At 41.5% G+C, this 23,311-nt stretch overlaps 1 protein-coding gene across 1 annotated transcript in view; it reads right to left on the bottom strand.

Annotated features, from left to right (window-relative positions):
* Positions 1-23,311, bottom strand: part of LOC108273957 (ephrin type-A receptor 7) — a 129,001-nt gene that overhangs the window by 88,558 nt on the left and 17,132 nt on the right. Inside the window, exons 2-3 of the mRNA XM_017483672.3 lie at positions 7,293-7,357; positions 1,921-2,596 (exon numbers count right to left, since the gene is read on the bottom strand). Of these exons, the coding sequence (XP_017339161.1) occupies positions 1,921-2,596; positions 7,293-7,357 (741 nt within the window). The remainder of the gene's footprint in view (positions 1-1,920; positions 2,597-7,292; positions 7,358-23,311) is intronic.

Genomic DNA, 23,311 nt, shown 5'->3' with positions numbered 1-23,311 from the left:
TTTCTATTTTCTGGGACATGACAAGCATCTTTATATTTGCCCAAATATCATTTTCCCTGACAGTCACAGCACACATGCTCAAAATGGTAAATGCAAGGAATATTTATTAGCATTCGGTAAATTAGCAAGAAACACAATAGCCATTATTGTAAAAAAAATTAAGAAGGTTATTAAGTAAAAATGAGAGTAAAGGATATAATTAGTCTGGAATACATTTAAAAACACACGTGATCTGATTACACAATCTAGATTATGTGCATCTGTTGCAGCCTGACTCCTCTATTGCTGTAGAACTGCAGGATTTTGATGAATGTTTGTGAAACGTGTTCGATGACGTACCCACAAATGTAAAAGCAGACCCGAGTTCATTACTCTACACTGCTGAAGGTTTAAAAAAAAAATGAAGGCTGTAAAAATTAATTTTGAACCGGCTCGGCTCGGCTTCCTCTTCGGCTGACCGCCTTTCGCTTCCTTTTTCCATCAAATCAGGTCACAATATTTTTTATTTTTTTGGAGATAACTGGAGATGACGTAACTATGACTGAATAACGTGATGAGTCATCGATGAGGCGTCATTTATGAAAGGGTTGGATTCAGGAACATATCATACAACTACATAATCTTCAAATGTGTCGACTATTTACTAAACCAAAACACGACCTATTTCATAAATCCGGGACAAACGAGCACTGATTGCACGTCTGTGGCCCTGCGCTTTTCCTTTTCACACAAAACCAGGTCAGAACTTTGGAGGAAAACAGATTATGTAAGTCACTTCTATAACATCACAACATTTTTATTTATTTATTTATTTTTATTTTTAAATGCTCCACCTGTTTCATTTAAAGCAAAAATATTCTATTTCTCGCCATTCTCTTAACATCTTCAGGGTTCTTTTTTTTTTCTTTCACTTTACCCACTGCATAGATTTGAATGTTTTAAGTTAAAGTTCCCTTCACTGATTATGTTTAATGCATTAATACACCATTAGTAACAAACACTTTAATAATATATGGGGATTTTTTTCCAAATAATTCACCAAATAAGCTAAATAATAAAGACTGGCATGAAAAGCAAATATTCAGAATTGAGTTCTAGTACTTAGACCTGGAGACCAGCGTTCAGAAAGCGATCAAGACTTTCAGCACCAGTAGAAAAAAAACTGAAAAAAAAAAGTTTTTAGAAGAAAAAAAAATCTGTCTCTTAAAAAAAAAAGTATATTTTATTCCTCTTATACCACAGCAAGTTGCCAACAATATTTTCTTTTTACAATAAAGAATGACACGCCATGCTTTATCAAGTTAGTGTTCCTCTTCCCAATTACGTTACAGCAGCTATAAACAGAACAGTCGTTCCCTCCTTAGCCTCTCTTTATTCTCTCAAAATTAATAGGACAGAAACAAACGCAGCTCCTCATGTTAGTGAATAAGCCTAAACTCCTCGGTCCTGAAGATGTCGGAAAACTCATGGCTTACAAAGTTACAGTTTTACCTCTGATGCTGGAGACTCCTTCCATAAATATTAAACACACACATATATCCCTGATGTTGGTAGTTTTAATTAATCCTAGAAACCTCGGGCCTGAATGTAGTTTACTTGTTTGAAGACTTAAAATCCAGTCAGAACTCGAAGAGTCCACTTCATTCACCTCAAGCAACATGAAACAATAAAACTGATGCTTTCTATTTTACAGCATTCTTCTCCTGTCAGTCCAAGGTGGTTTCTTTGTTCAACACAATTCTCTCCATGTGGCACTATATGCAAACACAACAAATTTGGAAAAGGTTTCTAGTGCTTTAACAGCAAAAGTATTTTTTGTTTGTTTGTTTGTTTTTGTTTTTTAAAACGACCCACTGAAAGTTGACCAACATCCCAAAGAGCACAGTATTTAGATCTGAGAAGTTCCTAAACAGTTCCTACCTTCACAGCTGCTGTGTCCCTCCTCATAGCCAGCGCTGCAGCTGCACCTCCCGATGGGCACGAGCCACTCCCCCTCGGCACTGCAGTGCATCCTGGGAGGCGAGTCGGTGGCATCTGGCTCTGAGTTGTTGACGCAGACGCCCCGGACCTCCACGAGTGTGGCGAACGCGGCCTCGGCCACCGTGTCGGGGAAGATGGCGAGGTTCTGCACGGCGGCGCGGCAGCGTTTGTAATAAACACGCACAGAGACGATGGCCACGCACGCACCCACGTCCTGGAAGGCCAGGTGAAAACCGCGGCGCGTCAGTGGGCCGATCTCGCGCACCTCCGTGTTCAGCTTCATCTTCCTCTCGCCCAGGTCACCCTGCGTGAAGCTCTCATCAGCGGCGATGGTGTCCACTTTACTGTAGCGTGCCTCGTCATCATCGTGGCCCCCCAGCGGCCGGTCCCACTCGGCATACAGCAGGTTGAAGGTCTCCTTGCAGCTACCCGCTACGCCTGGAATGCTGTTACAGTCACGCAGCGTGAACTGCAGCTCCACAAAGATGCGCTGACCTCCACGCCGCCCGATCCACCCCGTCCGCAGCCAGTTGTTCTGGTTCGGCTCCATCACGTTACACACCTGGTACGTGCGGATCGGTTTGTACTTCTCGTCCACGCCGCTGATCTCCTCCCACTGCGTACACACAACAGACACACACACGGAGTTAATTTTTTAATTAAAGTTTGTTTGTTTTTATATTTGTTTGTTTCAGAATTTCACTGAATTTTGGGCTGTTTGTGTATTTATATGTTTTTGTGAGTGGTGATGCTGCTTTTTGGAACATTTTTAAACCTGGATATTATTTTGCATTCCTTATATTAATCTGGATTTTGTAATGTTATTCAATTTCTTGCTCATTTTTGTTTCTCTTATTTTTCTTCCATGCAGCTTAAAAAATATATTTTTTTAGCATCTGGTAATAATTTTCTTGAGCCCTTTTGAAGTCATTTTTTCTTTCTTTCTTTTAGTGATTTTGTTCGTTTATGTTCAAGAAACTGCGTTTTTACATTTTATCTGCATTTTTATCCGAGTTTCATGTCTTTTTCTGATGATTTTTTTTTAAAATCCGCATTAAAATACACATTCAGTTCAATCCCATTTGCGTTTGCGGAGAATAAATAGCGATATTTTTATTAAGAATATTGCAATAAGGCTGAATTTGTTATCTAAAATCATGTTTCAGGGCTCCACAGTCATTTTTTTATTATTATTAGCACAGCCAAAAATTTAGGAGCAGTAGAAATTTAGCTTTTTTTAAATTTTATTTAGTTTTTTTTGTTTTTGTTTTTTTTTTATAAAAGAGATGGTAGCGTTAATGTGCTATATAACACACAAGTAGGTTGTTGTGTGCAATATAACACACAAGTAGGCATGAGAAAACTTGAGCTTATCAATTATGACAGAATTTAGGAACATAGTGTGAGCCATGACAAATTAATTTACCTTCTGATAAACTAAATGTAATATTTTCAGTTAATTCTACAGACTGTATGCAAAAAACAACCGTTAACCTGTTCCACCTTGTAAACAAATACAATAAACCTCAATGTTCAGTGTTTGCAGTCTGCTCCTCTTAAATTTATTTAAAGCTACACTATTAGACATTTTCCAAATTCTCCAAAGCCAGTTCTCGACCTGCTCTGTGTATATTGTGTATATATCTGAATAATCTCATATAGGATGTGATTGGGTGAGTTCATTTATCCGCCAGATGCAAAGCGCTTCAGTTTAATGGTGATCATTAGAGGTGCTCCGATCAGGATTTTTACAGCCGATACCGATTTACTGTCATCTTTATCGACTGAAACCGATCCAGATACCAATCTTTATTTTGTTTGTTTAAGCTTTAATCAGGAGGTCTGTCATAAACAGTTAAATGTAAGCTCTCTGCTCATGGTCACTGTTAAGTGAATTAAAATAACAGACACAAATGACACAAATACTATTGGTTAAATAAAATAAACAAGCATACAATATTTATTTTTACATATCTTAAACAATAAAGAGTCCTAATTAAAACTAGACTAACACAAACATGATCCATATTAGGAAAAAGAAGGCTAATAGCGAACTAAACTTAATGTCAAGTTGATATTAAATTTCATTTCTCATTTTATTTATATTTTATGAAGTTATTATAATATAATTTTTTTATATTAAATGATTTATTTATAACTAAGCACATTTTCTGTCTTTTCATTTTTTTGTTTTGTTTATCAGTTTTAGATCGGTTCCTCCCAGTACAGTGTTGCCATGTCTGCTGATAATATTGCGTTTTTGGAGAAATTAAATCAAAACACGGGAACTGGAGTTGACTTTTCTGGTGATATCTGGCAACCGTGAGTTTAAATGAAGTGAATGCGCTGTGTATTAGAGTGCCGAAGAGAGTGAAGGAGAGCGGCAGTGTACTGTATGTTTACAGACAGAACAGTTGCTACTCTTGAATATGATTGGTGAGGAATTATTTAACAAAGAAGTTTGAATTAAGCCCCACCTTGTAGCGTTAGCATTATTATTCATTTACCCCGCCCGACACCGCTATGGCTACACGAGCAGGTCACAGTCGCAGGTTCAGGTCATTTTGCGGGATCAATAAAAGATGGCAGTTTGTGAGATCGGCAAGTTGAGAGAAGCAGATGATGTACAGTGTTACTCTTGTCATTATAATGGCTTCTTTACAGTATTTCCACACTTGTTCGGTTAAACGAGATGATGGAAAGCAGTGTGAAAGTAACTGTTGCGCGGTATAGATGCATTTTGGACTGTAGTTTTTATTCCGATTGCACATTATACAACTCCGCACAGGTCACTCGCACCAGTGCGACTAAATATTTTTCACCGTCACACAAAGTACTTCTTTTAAATGGACGCACTGTAGAGCCCTGCGTTTTGTTTTTGCTCAGCAGGAGAAAGCTGCAGTAATTCCTGACTGTGAGCCTGAAGCGAGCCGCACATCCTTCTTCGCATTTCTCAGAAAAAAAAAATCATAATAAGACACTTTAGTGTGAAAATATGACATTGCTGCAGGCCATGAGGACGTGGACGTGTTAATCCAGCCATCGCTGTGAGCTGCTGTTCCACACACTGCTTACTTTTAAACCGGGAACAATGAAAATTTCAGATTGGTCCTGAAAACTGACCTCAAACAGATGTTCTAGTGGGTTCTAGCACAGATTCACTGCAGAATTTGCTCTAACACAGTTCAGGTGAGTTTAATCAGTTGATTTATGATTCTGAAGGTGTTCCTCCACCCTAGAGCTTGTTTTATCCTGACCTGAGGCTGTTTACTCTGAAACATGTTGGTACATTTCTCTTTGGAACCAGAAAGTATTACCACATAAAGCCCTATGTTATCCACACTGCATTGGCTCCCAGTCAAATTTCGCAGTGATTATAAAATCATTAAAAATATTTTATCAAAATTATAAAAAAATTACTGACTTATAAAGCACTAATCAGTCTTGCACCACAGTACCTGAGCAAACTTTTGGTCTTCTATGATCTGCCATGCCTACTTAAATCAAAAGGTGCAGGCTATTTGTTGGTACCTCGAATAGTGAAGGCTGCAGCAGGGGCTTCTTACAAAGCCCCACAGTTATGGAAGAGCCTTCCAATTAGTGTTTGGGACACAAGCTCTGTCTCCTAGACAATCAAGTCTAGGCTGAAAATGTATTTGTTTACTCAAGCTTACCATGAATAGACTTTCTATTACGCAAAAGTACACATATCCTTATCCATCATGGGATAGAAAGCATACCTAATAATCGCTCCCTCTCCTTACCTCCTTCTCCCTCTCTCCTTCTGTCAAGCCACACATGATTTTATGGAGATTCCAGTGATCCTAACCCTTTCTGCTCTCCAGACCTGCTTGATCCAACCTGATGCCCTAGTGAACTGGAGGCTACAGCCTGGAGATTGCTGAGGATGATACCGCTTGAAGTACCATGAAATAGTTTTGGATCTCAATTTCACATGGACATTCTCGCTGTGGTGCTGGGACTATGATTGCTTCTATGGCCTTGGGACTCCAATTACCACATACAATTTTGCACTCAGATCTCCCTTAGTGAACGGTGGAATAGTTCAACAAAGACTTCATATAAAAACTATAATGAACTTTCTTTTAATTTTACACTATCCGTTGTTACCCAGATAAGGATGGGTTCCCTTATGAGTCTGGTTCCTCTCAAGGTTTCTTCCTTATTTCATATGTTTTTCTTTGCTCATTATGGATAAATACACACACTTAAAATCTGTATCCTGTGTTTATATTTTCTGTAAAGCTGCTTTGAGACAATGACCATTGTAAAACGTGCTACATAAATAAAATTGCATTGAACTGAATTGTACGTTTTCATTCGCTGGACGTGTTTTTCAAAACTGAAACTAGTAAACACAGAAGTCTCACAAAGTTTCATTAAAGACACGCCTGGCATTTCCCAATCAACTACACGTCAAATAACATCTTGCATTCATTCATATTGCTCACACCGCAATATATTAAATTTCCAAATGCAGACGTGGAAAAGACGACAATAATGACAGGATTTTCACTTATTTTTCTAAATATATACAACATAGATAAACACAAACATAGACAATAAAATCCCTTTTTACCATCACTGTTTACTGTAAATGGTGATCTGTGGGTGTGTATCGATTAAAGTTTCGCTAATGACATGTCAAGCTAAATCACTTAGATTACCCGATTAAAATCCTCCCTCTACGAACTCTATTCTAATCTATCGAGTAGATCATTAATGTTAATTGTAAATTGTTCCATAAAGATTATTCTTTTAATTATTGTACTAATATCTCCAGCTTCACAATCTTCACAAATTTTATATATTTGTACTTTTTTAAACTTACTGATTTTCTGTTTTAATCCATATTGTTTGTTTTATTCTTTATCTTTGTATTTTTTTTTTTTTTTTAAATGCAGCTAGTTTTTTTTTTTTTTTTTTACAGTTTATTACAGCCGAATGTTGTTTTAGTTATAAATTATTGTTAACTATAGTTAATTCCAGTTTATTACAGTGTAGTAGTGTTTTACAGATTATTGGAGTTGAATGCAGTTTATTATAGTTAATTATTGTTAAATGCAATTAATTACAGTTACAGTTACCTGCTCATTTGAGTTCATTGTTGTTTATTCAATGGCAAGTAGGCTTTTCTTGTGAAACACTAATATTTCTAATAAAGTTAATGAATGGACAGTGCAAAAGTGTTATTTTAAAAGATTTCAGGGTCTGGCGTCCATTATTTAATATATAAACAGCTAACATTACATTTGTAGCTTCGCAAGGACAAACGATTAAGAAGGACTTACTCCATTCGCAGGATAAGAAGTCCAGCCCAGTTCTGCCTGGGATTCTTTCGAATTCAGCAACACCACTGAAAAAGACAAACATGTAGATTACGTTTTAATCAGTGATGAGCAGGGGAAAAAAAAAAAAAAAAAAAGAAGGATTATTTCTATGAGTTTGCTCCCATCTCATTTTTCTGCCATGATACAAGCTGAGAAACTCATGAATCAAACGATTCGAATTCGTTCTCTTTATGTTACCCAGACGCTCGGTGAAAAACCCGGAGTCATGACAGATGTTTCATTGAGACTTGGAGAAAGCCAGAGAGAGCGAGACAAGGTGTTCAGCTACGTAAAGAGTGTGTTCATGAAGTGGATGCGTCTGAAACAAGTGAGCGCTAATTTAACATTCAGCTCACTGGGACCACACGCTGGTGCCGAGGCCGCTCACGCCTTCAGCCACGTCACAAACATGGTCAAGGTGTAAGCACGTCAGCAGCAGTAATACAGGACAAGAGTGTCCTTCAACACCTCCGACGTGTCAGGATTATTCAGAAACACACACACACACACACACAGAACACATAAGTATGTTGGAAAACTCCCTGAGCCACTTGACAAACTTGACCAGAGCCCGGGTTCACCATCATGTTTCTCACAGACACACTAACAGAGAACTGGACCCAGAGCTAGAACCGGAGCTTAGGAACAAGAAAATCTTTTAAAGAACCAGTCCATGATCCCACCAGTTTTAGAGTGAAAGCTTATGAATCGAATAACAACAGTGGAGGATTTTATAAGCTGCAATTTCTTACTTCAGTAACATGGTACTATTAATTACAATTTAATTCATTGTTCATTATAGTTGATTACTGTCAGCATTAATTACAGTTTAATGCAGTTTATTATAGCTATTAATTATGTTTCAAATCACATTTATTACAGTTATCTGCAGTTTATTACAGTTCAATATTCTTTGTTACAGTTTAATTCTGTTCATTACAGTTTAACATTCTTTATTACAGTTTAATATTCTTCATTACAGCTTAGTTCGGTTTATTACAGTTTAAATCTGTTAAAAGAAATAAAACTATTGTTTTAAACTCAACAACTGACAGTTTCACAAATCGGACTTGTCTCTTGTAAGGTCACTGGAGAGTTGAATTTTATTATGAAAGCTTATGAAAACCATAGCAGTAATGTGAAAATGCCACTCTGTGTGAACTGCACCACAGTGACACTAAACCTGATCTTTTTATTTAGCTGAGATGACGCAGCAACGCAAATTATTCATCGTACAGTAATGAAAAGGTAATGTGTGATGTTCTGAGGTCGAGCTTTCAGACGGCATTATGACGACGTGAAGCAGATCCGCTTCCTCACTGAGTGACACAGCTGCTGATTTTTTTCTTTTTCCTGTCTGAGAACACGCTGATAAACACTCAGCTCTCAGCTGTCTCACCACCTCCTGCTGATTACCGCATCTTCACCCAAGAGAGGGAAAGAGAGAGAAAGAGAGAGAGAGAGAGAAAGAGAAAGAGAGAGAGAGAAATGAAGACTGAATGAATGAAGAATGAATGAATGAGAGAGGGAGCAAGAAGAACAAAAAGAGATGAATAAAGAAGGAATGAAAAATGAAAGAGACTGAGACAGACAGAGAGTGAGCGATAACTTTAGCACAGACATACAGCAAAATCTTTTTAAGTTTGTGGAAAAGAATGAAAAGCGTGGATTATTGCAGCAAGGATGAGAACAGCGAGGAATGTATGAGGGAACGAAAATAAGAAATATAACAGTGAGGACAAGAACAGCGATGAGTACAGTGAGGACAGAAAGAACAAAGAGGACAGCGAGAACGAGTGCAGCAAGAGCGAGAACAACGTGAACAGTGAGAACAAGTACAGTAAGTACAACGATAACGAGTACAGCGAGGGGGAGTAGGACAAGGAGGAGTACAGCGTGAACGAGTACAGCGAGGAGGGTACAGTGAAGGGGAGAACAGCGAGGAGGAGTACAGCGAGGGGGAGAACAGCGAGGAGGAGAACAGCGTGAACGAGAACAGCGAGGGGGAGAACAGCAAGAAGGAGAACAGCGAGGAGGAGTACAGCGTGAACGAGTACAGCGAGGAGGAGAACAGCGAGGAGGAGTACAGCGAGGGGGAGAACAGCGAGGAGGAGAACAGCGTGAACGAGAACAGCGAGGGGGAGAACAGCAAGAAGGAGAACAGCGAGGAGGAGTACAGCGTGAACGAGTACAGCGAGGAGGGTACAGCGAGGAGGAGTACAGCGAGGATGAGAACAGCAAGGAGGAGAACAGCGATAGCAAGAACAGTGAGGGGGAGAACAGCAAAGAGGAGTACAGTTAGGATGAGTACAGTGAGGAGGAAAACAGCGAGGAGGAGTACAGCGAGGGGGAGTATAGCGTGAACGAGAACAGCGTGAACAAGTACAGCGAGGGGAAAGACCAGCGTGAACGAGTACACCGAGGGGGAGTACAGCGAGGGGGAGTACAGCGAGGGGGAGTACAGCATGAACGAGTACACCGAGGGGGAGAACAGCGTGAACGAGTACAGTGAGGAGGAGTACAGCGTGAACGAGTACAGCGAGGAGGAGTACAGCGTGAACGAGTACAGCGAGGAGGAGAACAGCGAGGAGGAGTACAGCGAGGAGGAGAACAGCGTGAACGAGTACAGCAAGGAGGAGAACAGCGAGGGGGAGAACAGCGAGGGGGAGAACAGCGAGGGGGAGAACAGCGAGGAGGAAAACAGCGAGGGGAAGAACAGCGAGGAGGAGAACAGCGAGGGGGAGAACAGCGAGGGGGAGAACAGCGAGGGGGAGAACAGCGAGGAGGAGAACAGCGAGGGGGAGAACAGCGAGGGGGAGAACAGCGAGGAGGAAAACAGCGAGGGGAAGAACAGCGAGGGGGAGAACAGCGAGGGGGAGAACAGCGAGGGGGAGAACAGCGAGGGGGAGAACAGCGTGAACGAGAACAGCGTGAACGAGAACAGCGAGGAGGAGAACAGCGAGGAGGAGAACAGTGTGAACGAGTACAGCGAGGAGGAGAACAGCGTGAACGAGTACAGCGAGGGGGAGAACAGCGTGAACGAGTACAGCGAGGAGGAGTACAGCGAGGAGGAGAACAGCGAGGAGGAGAACAGCGAGGAGGAGAACAGCGAGGAGGAGAACAGCGAGGAGGAGAACAGTGTGAACGAGTACAGCGAGGAGGAGAACAGCGAGGAGGAGAACAGTGTGAACGAGTACAGCGAGGAGGAGACAGCGAGGAGGAGAACAGTGTGAACGAGTACAGCGAGGAGGAGAACAGTGTGAACGAGTACAGCGAGGAGGAGAACAGCGTGAACGAGTACAGCAAGGAGGAGAACAGCAAGGGGGAGAACAGCGAAAGAGTTATAAATAACAGAGGAAAATTCAACAGGACGGATTAGCCACGTGCTGGAACAAAGTCCTCACAGCTTCCTCCGGGCGCTTTTTCTCTGAGCACACACACACACACACACACACACACACACACACACACACACACACACACACACACACACACACACACCGAGGCTCGGCCAATCACAAACCAGGGTCTCACTGGATGCACATAGGCCAAGCATTATCCCTCTAATAACCATACAACTGAAAGACAGATGAGCTGTGTGTGTGTGTGTGTTTGTGTGTGCGAGCGATTCCACAGTGGCTTTTAGCGCCAACAGAACAGCAGAGCACATTAACTCGGAACCCTGTTCAGCCTTTTTACGGCCTCATTAAACTTTCAGCTTCAGTAATGGGGTCTAAAGAATGCTTTCTCTCCTCTGAGATGCTCATAGCCAAATATTACACACACACACACACACACACACACACACACACACACACACACACACACACACACACACAAAGCGTGGCATGTGCCATACCAGCGCACCTGATCCACCGCTCAGTGGGACGTCTCGCTCCACCGGAAGTCTCAGCTGCCCTTTTTAATGTTTGCTTTCTCTGGGCGTAAATGCCACTTGGTGACATTCATAGCTGCAAACGAATTCGTTTCACCTCCTGTTCTCTGTAAAGGTGAAGCGTAAGACACTCCGCTCCACAACAATAACTAATGTAGATCCATTCTACCTCTATTGTTGTTCGCTGGTTAAAAAGTCTTCTATCGACATTTTCATCTCGTTATTACACTCCGGTTTAAATAAAAATAAGTTCATGGTACAAACACACAGCTCACGGAAGAAACAGAAAAAAAAAAAAAAAAAAACATGGAAAAATGTTCGTATCTCATGTTACACTCCGGGCTTTGCAGAAATGTGCCTACAGCTTATGACTCCAAGTGTTGAGTTAGTGTGATTTTACATACGGATTACTCTGTCGACTTTAAAACACTTATTTACTTCCCTCAACCCCAATTTAATATTAACCATGTGAAGGAAAGTTATTCCAAATCAAATCCATACATTACAAGAAATAACCCTAGCCATTCAATTAGGACAAAAGTAATGGCACCCTACAAGAGCAGTAAGAGTTACTGTGTGTGAGTGAGTATTGTATTGGACACACCAATACAAGCTTTACTTCCCCCGCCATTTTCTATTATGGAATTTTGTGGGCGTGGCTCAATGTGACATGTAGGTACTTTCGTGCTTTCAAGCAAAGTGCTAAATTACAGCTGATTTGCATTCCAAAAAAAAAAAAAAAAAAAAAAACAGAAACTTGAGTAAATCCGGCAAGAATCTTTAGTTCGGTTTTGGCCACGAAAACATTTACACACAAATTTACTAAAATACTGATGAAATCAGCCCCAATTAGGGCTGAGTGCAAATGTCTACGTCCCCTTTCAGCCACGTTTAAGACGTCATGTAGATCAACAGGACATTTAGCTTGTTTTGGTTTCACAGATGTTTCTTTAACATAAATGGATTAAAAGTGTATGTTAAGATATATTTAAAAAAGAATTAAAAAAAAAAAACAATGACAAAAATGTTGACATAAATATTGTCTTAGAACTTTCATGTCTGCTCTTAACCTTTATAAACACCTCCAAAACTTTTACATCCTCTGAACAGCTTTTTTGTAATGTTCAGCTTGTAGCCGCTCTCTCTCAGGTTTGTTCAGATCAGGTAAAAACGTTGGGGTTACGCATGTAACCCTGTTCCCTGAGAAGGGAACGAGACGTTGCATTTAGCATAACAGTATGGGAGCGCCTTGTGCACGTGACCGGTATCTGAAGCTTGCGTAAAATCATGCCTCTACTTATAGGCCTGCCATGATCACGTGACGTGGCAATTAAGCACGTCGCATGATATATATATATGGCACCTGTGAACCACACCGCCAGCCTCTATTATCTGAAGCGAAGACGCAATTCACAGGCCTGCCCCGGTATGACAGTGCTATGCAACGTCTCGTTCCCTTCTCAGGGAACAGGGTTACATGCGTAACCCCAACGTTCCCTTTCAAAGGGAACTTCGATGTTGCATTTAGCATAACAGTATGGGAACGGGAATACCCACTCCGTCATACCGAGGGTACGGCCTGTTCAAAAATACCCAAACCCGAGGGTCACTGCAAGACACTCGAGCCCGGGGTTTAATGAATATCCAGGCTGTAATAACGAATGACTGTGTGAGGCGTAGACCACCCTGCATCCACACACACATCCTGCAAGGATACCCCTTTGGACAAAGCCTTCAAGGAGGCGACCGCCCTAGTGGAATGAGCTCATATGAGGCGTGGCGAGACCACGTGTCGTAAGCCCTAGAGATTGTTTCCACTATCCAAGTAGAGATGCGCTGCTTTGACAGCATCACTTTTCCTGTCGCTGCCAAAGCAGACTAGTAGCTGCTCCGACTTACGACACTGGCCGGAGCAGTGGACATAAGTACAGAGAGCCCTTACTGGACACAGCAGGTGCATCCTCTCTCCTCTCTTGTTCCAGTGTGAGGAACAGAGGAGGGCAGAAAGGCTGCAACACCACAGGGTGGGCAGCCGATGTAGGCACTTTAGGAATATAATCCGGCCTAGGATACAGGAAGGACTTGGCTTATGCAGGGGTAAAGTCAAGGCAGGGAGGGGCAACAGAGAGAGCTTGTAGCCCTCCCACTCGCTTGAGAGATGTCAGGGCCAGTAAAAGAGCTAACTTTAGAGTCAGAAGCTTCTCAGAGGCTGACCCTAAGGGCTCAAATGGGGCCCCTGACAGACCTTCCAAGACCACAGCAAGGTCCCAGGAAGGTATGCATGGCCTGCAGATGGGCCTCAGCCGTCTGACACCACGCATGAACCTCGAAGTTAGAGGATGTTGCCCCACAGAGGCTCCATCAGCAGGGGCATGGCTGGCTGAAACGGCGGCCAAGTAACCCTGACTGTAGAAGGAGCCCAGCCTGCTGAGAAACGTTCTGTGAGAACTCCAGGACTGTAGCTATTGCGCAGTTCACTGGATCTAGGTGACGTTCCTCATGCCACACGACAAAAGCTGCCACTTGAGTGCATACGCTTTCCTTGTGGATGGTGCTGTAGCATTTAACATGGTTTCTACAATCTCAGTTGAGAGACCAGAATCTATCAGCTGGTGCCCCTCAGGGGCCAGACCTACAGTTGCAGAGTTCTGGCCGAGGGTGATAAATCAGCCCTTTGGCTTGAGACAGTAGATCCTCTCTAGGGGCTCGGATGGGGCACCCGACAGACCTTCCCGGACCACATAAGGTCCCAGGAAGGTATGTGCGGCCTGCAGATGGGCCTCAGCCATCTGACACCACGCATGAACCTCGAAGTTAGAGAATGTTGCCTCAAGAGGCTCCATCAACAGGGGTATGGCTGGCCTAAATGGCGGCCACATAACCCTGATTGTAGAAGGAGCCCACCCCGCTGAGAAATGTTCTTGTAGGAGCTCCAGAACTGTAGCTATTGCACGGTTTACTGGGTCTACAGTGGATCCCTGCGGACGGGAATCTCCCAAGGAGCGCCATCTCGCAGGGATATTATCTCTCAGCCATGTTCGAGCTGCCAAAAGGGTGCTACTAGCAGACTGTCTTGGCGAACTCTCACTAGAGCTTGTGGGAGCAGAGCGATGGGGGGAGCAGCATACAGATGTGACCTCGGCCACATGTGTGGACTCGAGATCCAGCTTTATCTTGCTCAGTGTTGATAGGATTGACACTACGCATGTTGGGGATAGAAACGCCCTCGTCGTAGTAGAATCCTATAACCCCTAGAAAAGTTGTCCACTGCACCGGGGAAAGCATACTTTTCTGAGATTCAACCTGAGCCCCAAGCTCTTCATGTGGGTGAGAACATCTCGATGTTGAACCGCCAGCTCCCTGATTTAACCAGTCATCCAGGTAGTTTGGTACACAGATGCCCTGGAGTCCCAATGGAGCCAGAGTGACATCCATGCACTTTGTGAAGGTGTGATGGGATAAAGCTAGCGATATTCCTATATGGAAATATGCACCTTTTAGATCTATCGCCACAAACCAGTTCTCGAACTGGATCTGTGGAACGATAAGTTTGAGCATCAGCCTCTGAACCTGTATGTCCGAAGAGTACGGTTCAGATGACGCAGATGTAAAATTGGCCGCATACTCCCACTTTTTTGCGGAACAGGAAATAAAGGCTGTAAACCTCCCTCCCTGGGGGAACGGGGTACATATTCTATGGCCCCATTGTCCAAAAGGGAGCTTACTTCCTGCGCTAACATCGGGCTCTGGTCTGTGCTGACTGCTGTGGTGAGCACACCTGTGAACGAGGGGCGGGGGGTCAAGCTATAACTGGACCCGGTAACCCTTTCTATGGTAGACAGAACCCATGGAGACACGTTTGGCAGTAGCTTGCACGCTGCCCGATGGTCTTTTAGTGACGTTAGCTATTCCACATTCTATTGGAGGGAAGCATCAGATTTTCATTGCCCTGTGTCAGCTCGCTGACCAGAGAACACCGAAAACCTGGGGACCGCCTTGGCTAGGGGAGGCCCTACAGTAGCACTGGGGGCTAGCTGCCCTAACAACCTCATGTCCCCAGATACATCCCTCTACGGCCCCTCAGGACCGCTCTCTTTGCCTGCTTGGCCTTTATGCCCATTCTCAGATCAGGCCTAACAGCAGACCACGACTGTGGCCGCCCGGTTCCCCTGGCTGTCTGCGGGGTTGGCAGGCTGCCATACTCGCCTTCTGGGTCTCCCTCACACAAGTGCTGGCCCAGGCTCCACTCGTGGACGCCCAGGTGAGCTCGAGACAACACGCCATATGACGAGCTCACTCAGCACGTCTGCTTGGTAGGCCTGCAACCCTGTCATTGTCTGCAGTGACCCACAAGCAAGACTACTACTGCAAAGGCTTGCCCACCAATGGCACCTTGGATGCAAGCCGGCCCCCGTAACTACCTGCCGTCGGTGGAGAGAGGTAGCTAGCAAGCGCCTCCTCCACCTTGGGCATAGCTAAATAGCCATGCCATTCATTCCCACAATGGCTGAATAATCCAACATCGTGGGGTTATGAATATGTCTTATGTGGTTTTCCCCCAGAAGCTTGAGATTTTGTCATAAACTTCTGGAAGACAGGGGAGTTTCTGCAGTGTGAGGGATTTACTTTCACTGGGTAATCACTTCAAGCAGCTCTTTATATGCTGCTGTCAGTTTTTAACACCTCCTTCTAACTCCTCGGAGTCAGAGAGGAATTATTACCCTTTTGCCTTTCCATAGCGGAAGGAGGATAGAGCAGCGCTCATCTCTGGCTCCTCTTCCGAATCGAAGAGATCCCCCAAACCTGAGACGGCTGGCTGCCTCGGCAGCGGCCCAGATCCGCGAGGCTCTGAAACCCGACTCGCTTCGGCTTCCGCTTTTTTTTCCGAGAAGAGCGCATGTCGAGCTGCTTAAATGTAGCGTTACCATGCGCAGCCTCTCGAGGCCGCCATCGCATACTACACTGCTAACACTTTACGCAGAAAGTGTGCACTTTTCTCCGTGATGAAACGGGCGCAAGCCGTTACACACTTCTTGAATTCTTTCTCGTTTTTGTCACACAAACAACAGACATGCAGTCTCGCTGAAGATAATAAGGCTGGCGGCGTGGTTCACAGGTGCCATATATATATCATGCGACGCGCTTAATTGCCACGTCACCTGATCATGGCAGGCCTATAAGTAGAGGCATGATTTTACACAAGCTTCAGATACCGGTCATGTGCACAAAGCGTTTCCATACTGTTATGCTAAATGCAACGTCGAAGTTCCCTTTGAAAGGGAGCAAGATATTTTCCAGATAAAACTTTTTTTTCCTGAATAGTACTATAGAGATGAATATTCCATCATTAAAACATTGGGGACACAAACTTTTGCACTTCACGGTTTCTACCTTAAACAAGTTTCAAAAGTAAACTACAACCTTGAAACACTAGCGCGCTAAAAGCACAAGCTTTTATACTCTGAATCATTTTACGACCTTAAAATGAACTTTTAAAGAAGATGAAATCTGGTTAGTGTCATTTTTTTTTTATACTCTTCATCCTTAAAATCTAAACAGTCAGTAATTTAATTAGAGCGCGGTCTCGCTTGTAAGAAGCCGGTGCTCACATGCTAACAGCTCGTCTAGACACAGAAATCTAATTAGGTACAGAAGAAGCAGCAAATCAAATTTGCTTAATGTGTCCAGGCTAAACATCACCCAAGAGACAGTGGAGGAGCTCATTAATCACATCAGGCTCTTCTGCTCGAGTGTCCTCCCTCGGTCAGCGTCCTCCATACTGACCCAGCTCTCGCCTTACCTACTGCTTTATTCTCCACTTAACTTGCATCTGTTCAATTAAAACTGTACATTTCTCTAGATTAATATATACTTGTTCATCATAGTCATTACTACAGTGGTTCTCATCAATTTTGTATCCGGGTGAAACGGCACAAAAACAAGTGATCAATCTGGATTTATCCAAAACAACACTACAGTACTAGAACTTTGCAATATTCATTTTTCCCCCTGCTTGCTATTTAAAAGATAAACGTTTTAATCTCCCAGAACTGACAGAAAATAAATAAATACAATAAAATCAGCATTTCCACCATTTCCAGTTTAACAAGTTCCCATTTCTAACAATCAACACCATTAAAATAATTTATAAAGTGTTCGATTTGGAGATTTGTCCACTTCATTATAAACCATTTTAATCTCTTTAGGTATCTTTTGCAAGGGAAAAAAAAAAAAAAAAAGTGGCTTTTTCCCCCCTCATTTTCGGTCACAATTTTTTGGCGACATCGCCAAAATCTAGTTACGCGATGTTAGCTGTATACGCGTGTTAGCTATGCATTTATTCCAGAACATTCTCTGTTTACTGCAACAGAAAGTGGAAGTGCCCCAAGTCGAGTCACAAGCACGCAAGATGGAAGCACAGGACGGGGCTTCCAGGTAGTTCAAAAACACCTACGCGACTGTCAGTCATTCCAGATTCATATCCGGAGCGGCTCATCTGTTCTTTTAATTAGGGGTGAAAAACAAACCCTGCAAATGTTGGTGTGTTAAATTGTAGAGATTCTAATGGAGCAAAATATGCAAAGCTTTGGAGACCTGGTAATATATAATGTAACGGAATATAATTTTAGTAATTACTTAAAAAATAATGAAAGAAATAAAAGCAGTACAACACTGACTACGTTTACATGGACAACAGTAATCTAATTACTGAACTTATTCTGAATAAGACAATATTGTGATTAAGGTGTTTACATGAGTCGCTTTTCGACTATTCCTTTCATGTTCCTGTTTTACATGTTATAGAACATAGATCGATTTACAGCACACGTCATTACGTCACCGCGCCACGCCATCCGACGTCCCTCCAGAATTTCACGTATCAACATACAGTTCGTCTTCGTTATGGTACCGTATACAGTTGTGGGTGTTTCATTTTTCATTTTATGAAAGCTTCAAGTGCAGTTAATTATTTCTCATGCTGTACGTGCAAATAGATGACTGCTTGAAGCCGGGGGCTGCGTCCCAAACCGCGTACTTACCGTCTACATAGTGTACAGAAATACATGTATTTCTAATACATGCCGAGATATGCTTTTCGCCTACTATATAGTAGGTAAGTACACGGTTTCGGACGCAGCCGTGCTCTCCTGTTTGCCATCAAACGCTTGAACACTGTCGTGTGTGTACATGTCCTGTCGCAAAATGCGGTGAGAACTCCCACACGATGTTAACAGTGTCATTAAGGTGTTTACATGTTTATAGTGCACTTCGATAATGTAAAAAAAACAAGAATACTCCACGTGTCTTAATTCGATTTGTGTTTACTTCGAGTATGACTTTAATCGGATTAAATTCATCAACGATCGCTGTTTACATGATAGTTCCTTAATCAAAGTATTGTCTTAATCGGGTTAATATGTGATTATTGTTGTCCATGTAAATGTACTGAGTATGTAGAGAAGATTAAATGTTTATATAACACAAGCGTAATAATCCACTATGTTCTGTTACGCCAGTTCCGCTGCTGTTGCTCAGAGGACGTTTCTAACCTTATCTGCGTGTTGGATAAACATCGTGTGTTATAATCACGGCAATGCTGAGCATAACTAAACCAGACAACATTCTCATTTTGGGTAACGCTGCCTCACATTTCACTTTCATTAAAAATGTTGTTAAGGAAGAACAACAAGAAGATTTGATCTTTTTCCTTTTTGTCCTTTTAAAACAAACAAACAAACAAAAAAAACGGTTGATTAATACCATGACAACATGAAACTGAGATTTTTTAAGACTTGTTTATTTCCTACTGAAAATTTCATGGCGTAACACCACTAGCGCACTCTTATCTATAAGATGACGATTCAGGTCTTAACAACATTCGAGTGTCTGTTTGTTCTGCGTGGAAAACGCTAGAGATAAAAATCACACCAGGAAGTGTTTTGGAGCATAGGGCAGAGAGGCGGCAACACATCAGCAGTGATGCACTCAGGATCGAGTCAGATTAACACTCGACACGACTCGTTTTACAGAGGAGTAAAAAAAAAAAAATTTCTAATTCCGCTTTTCACAAGAACCGGCTGCATGTCACACACCAGCTTATAATAGAGCATGATTTTAAAAGGAATGAAATAACATACGCGCTGCGAGAAATTACACTCATATCCTACAAACAGCTGATGTTTACATTTCAGCATCACATTTCCCGATAAATCAAGAATGTTTCTGCTCAGAAGGTGTTGATAAATTTTCTAGAACAGCGGTTTTACGACATCTTCGTGACCGAGGAGTTTAGGCTTCTTTGCGGTTTCTTGGTAACAAGCTGCATTTTTTTAACAAGCTGTGACTAAAACAGAAATACTCCACATGTCTTAATTCAATTTGTGTTAACATTGAGTAGGACTTTAATCGGATTGAGATCATCAATAATCGAGTATCGTCTTAATCAGGTTAACATTGGATTATTGCTGTCCATGTAAACGTACTGAGACATGTACACACCTTAATCACACTATTAACGTCGTGTGGGAGTTCTCACCGCATTTTGCGACAGGACACGTACACACACGGCAGTGTTCAAGCGTTTAATGGCAAACAAGAGAGCACGGCTGCGTCTGAAACCACGTACTTACCTACTATATAGTAGGTTAAATACACATATCTTGGCTACTACATAGTAGATAAATATGCGGTTTGGGACGCAGCCCACGGCTTCAAGCAGTCGTCTATTTGCACATATAGCATGACAAATAATTAACTGCAGCTTCCGTAAAGTTAAATATAAAAACGGAAACACCCAAAACTGTATACGGTACCATAACGAAGACGAACTGTATGTTGATACGTGAAATTCTGAAGGGAACGTCAGACGGCGTGGATCGGTGACGTAATGATGTGTGCAGTTAATCTATCTGTGTTCTATAACATGTAAAACATGAAAGGAGTATTCTAAAAGCGACTCATGTAAATACCTTAATCACAATATTGTCTTATTCAGAATAAGGTCAGTAATTAGATTACTGCTGTCCATGTAAACATAGTCAGTGAGAGAGACTGAGGGGGGGTTGTGTGTGTGTGTGTGTGTGTGTGTGTGTGTGTGTGTGTGTGTGTGTGTGAGCGAGAGAATGCTTTTTCAAACTCTTCCTTAATAATTAAGGATGATTGTTGTTTTTGTCATTGTTTTCCTCTGGAAAAAGTCAAGCAGAAGTGTATATTATTCACACAGTGCTGAAGTCCACACACTAACTCACAGGCTACACGCAGAACCTCTTCCAGGAAGACCTGCTCCAGGATCAGCCAAGAATACAAACACAGAAACATCGCATTTTCTGTGTTTTTATTTACGCAGAAGATAACCAAGAAAATAAACTACCATGTGTGGTGAGCACATGGAATGAAGAAGGTTGTTTGGGATTCTGATGAACTGTGCATTGGAGGCTTCGATTTTATTGTTATTATATGTTATTATTATTTCTGAGGAAAAAAAACAAATTAAATTTTTCATTCACTACTTTTTTTTTTCCTTGTTTGTTTTTTAATGTGAGCTGGAACCGCAGTGTACATTTCGGGTATATGAAAAATATTCCCCGTGTAACAAGGCTAAAAAATATGATCTATTAGCATACAAAATAATAATGTCTTTAATAGAGATGCACCGATGTACCGGCTATCGGCTGATGGTTTAAAAACATCCGATGATCAGGTTTATTTAATTAAAGGTAATAATATAATTAATGTGACGTTATATAATTCTTATTTACAGTCTCATTTATTATCATTATGCTGTTATGTTTTTAAGCATATAATGGGTTTAAAAATATATTTCTATACTAGAGATGCACCGATGCATCGGCCAATAATCGGTATCATTTAAAAAACATACGACGATCAGGGCCGATTATATCCTGTCAATCAAAAGAGGGAAGGAAAACACATCGAATTTGTGCTGTGTAAAGAGGATGTCTCTTGTGTGGAATTACTTTGAATTGTCAAAGCTAAAGCGGAGGCTGCTTCGGCTAAAAAAGCTAAATGCCAAACAAAGGCTAGCGTGACTCCCTCTATCGCGCAAGTATTTGACAGCACTAGAAAATTCAAATCTGAAGCACAAAAGCTCGAGAAAGTACTCGGAAAGTAACAGAGTTTATGGCGCTTGATGATCAACCATTCTCCGTAGTGAAAGACACGGGATTTCAGCGACTGGTAAGACACCTTTACAGAGTCGGCGTTATTTTGCGGACGTCTGCTTACCAGAGCTATACAACCGTGTGGCAGATCATATTCATGAGCCGCTTCATAATATGAATTAATAACATTCAATACGTTAAGAAATCTTCCTTTAATCTTCAGAATTGAGTTCATGTGTTAATGTTAATGTGAGTGATGTGTTTTCTGTTTATGAGACCGGTTACTGTGAAACAACTTGTTGAAATGGAGAGAATACGGTTTTTATTTGCATTTCTTTCAGAATTGTGGGATTAATTATTATTCATTTAAAAGAAGGCAGAAAAGGCAGAACCACCAAACTATCGGCATCGGCCGAGAGATCACTCGAAATAATCGGCTCTCGGTATCGGCTGAGAAATTTAGTATCGGTGCATCTCTAATCTTTAATGGACGTAACAAATTCCCTTATTAGTTTTAGTTACACTCTGCACTTTTTGTCTTTTCCAAAACTGTGGTTGCACACGGTTTCATTTTTATCACCATTTTTTCAATCACCAACTTTATAACAGAAATAATTAACATCTAAACTTCTCAATTAACTTCTAAATTAACAGATGTGGCACTTTATTGCAGATCTATTTAATCATTGTTTCAATTAAAATATTCTGACGTTTTGTTGTTATTTTTGAACAAACATTTTCAGTAACTGAAATTTTCACATGTCTTTCCAATCTGTAATATCACTCATGCATTATATTTACATTTCTGCTGGCTGGGTCGTGTTTATTTAACACACTTGGGCATATTTGTGTATAATGAATAACATTGTGTGTGTGTGTGTGTGTGTGTGTGTGTGTGTGTGTGTGTGTGATGTAACATGGTCAGATGGTCAGACGGCTGTAGTCCTGTCTCAGGGACAGATTGCAGAGGAAATGCCAGTTCTTCTGCTTCATCCAACTACACACACACACACACACACACACACACACACACATACACACACTCACTCATACAGGCGATTAAATGATTAAACGAGTTCTGTTCAGGATTGGGTTGTTTCCATCGAGCCAGATTACAAGTGTGTTTTCAAGGACGGAGCAAGGACGCAGAAACTCTACAGCTTCAGAGATTCAAAAAGTGCCTGATTTTTAAATCACCAGATCTTTAAAAATAATAATAATAATAATAATAATAATAATAATAATTTTATTAATTACAACTCAATTTTTAGTGATGTATTAAAGTGATCTATGATCTTCTACATAATAATAATAATAGTTAATTCTAAAGCATCTTTCACATATTCAGTATAAAGTAAAACTAGTGAAAAGGCAAATAGTAATGCAATGATGGAAAGAAAATATTAATATACTATTTTAAAAAGTGCATAGAAGTAAAATACACTATTTACGATAATAAAAGCAATGACACATTTAAATAAGAGTGAGGCAAAGAATCAAAGCTAGTGAAAAGCTAACGTGAACAAATGTTTTTAGTCTTTTTATTTTGCAACGGAGCTTGACGAACGTTTAATGCTAATTTGGCCAGACCCCTTAACAACAATGTCATTTAAAAAAAAAAAAAAAAAAAAAAAAAAAAAAAAAAAGGTTTATTTTATTGGATGTACACAAGACTGGTACAGGATGCGTCATCAGAATGTTTTTTAGACCTACTATCATGTTGGCCGTACAAAAAGATTTGAAAGATCAATTTTGATTCACTCGGAGTAAATCCCTGCGATGAGATTTCTGCTCGGATACGAGGGATCAGTGTGAGTGTGTGTGTTGTGATGACAGACTCGGAGCTGTTGCGTGGGCTGTGCTGACTGAGAGGTGAGCAACGTTACTCAGAGCTCATCACGCCAAAACACAGTGACAGCGCTGCCCAGACCTCATTCTCTCTCTCCCCGTGTGTGTGTGTGTGT

Source organism: Ictalurus punctatus, chromosome 2 (assembly GCF_001660625.3).
Source record: "Ictalurus punctatus breed USDA103 chromosome 2, Coco_2.0, whole genome shotgun sequence".
Classification (NCBI taxonomy): domain Eukaryota; kingdom Metazoa; phylum Chordata; class Actinopteri; order Siluriformes; family Ictaluridae; genus Ictalurus; species Ictalurus punctatus.
The sequence above is the reverse complement of the archived record's forward strand: the minus strand, read 5'-3'. Positions and strand labels throughout refer to the sequence as shown.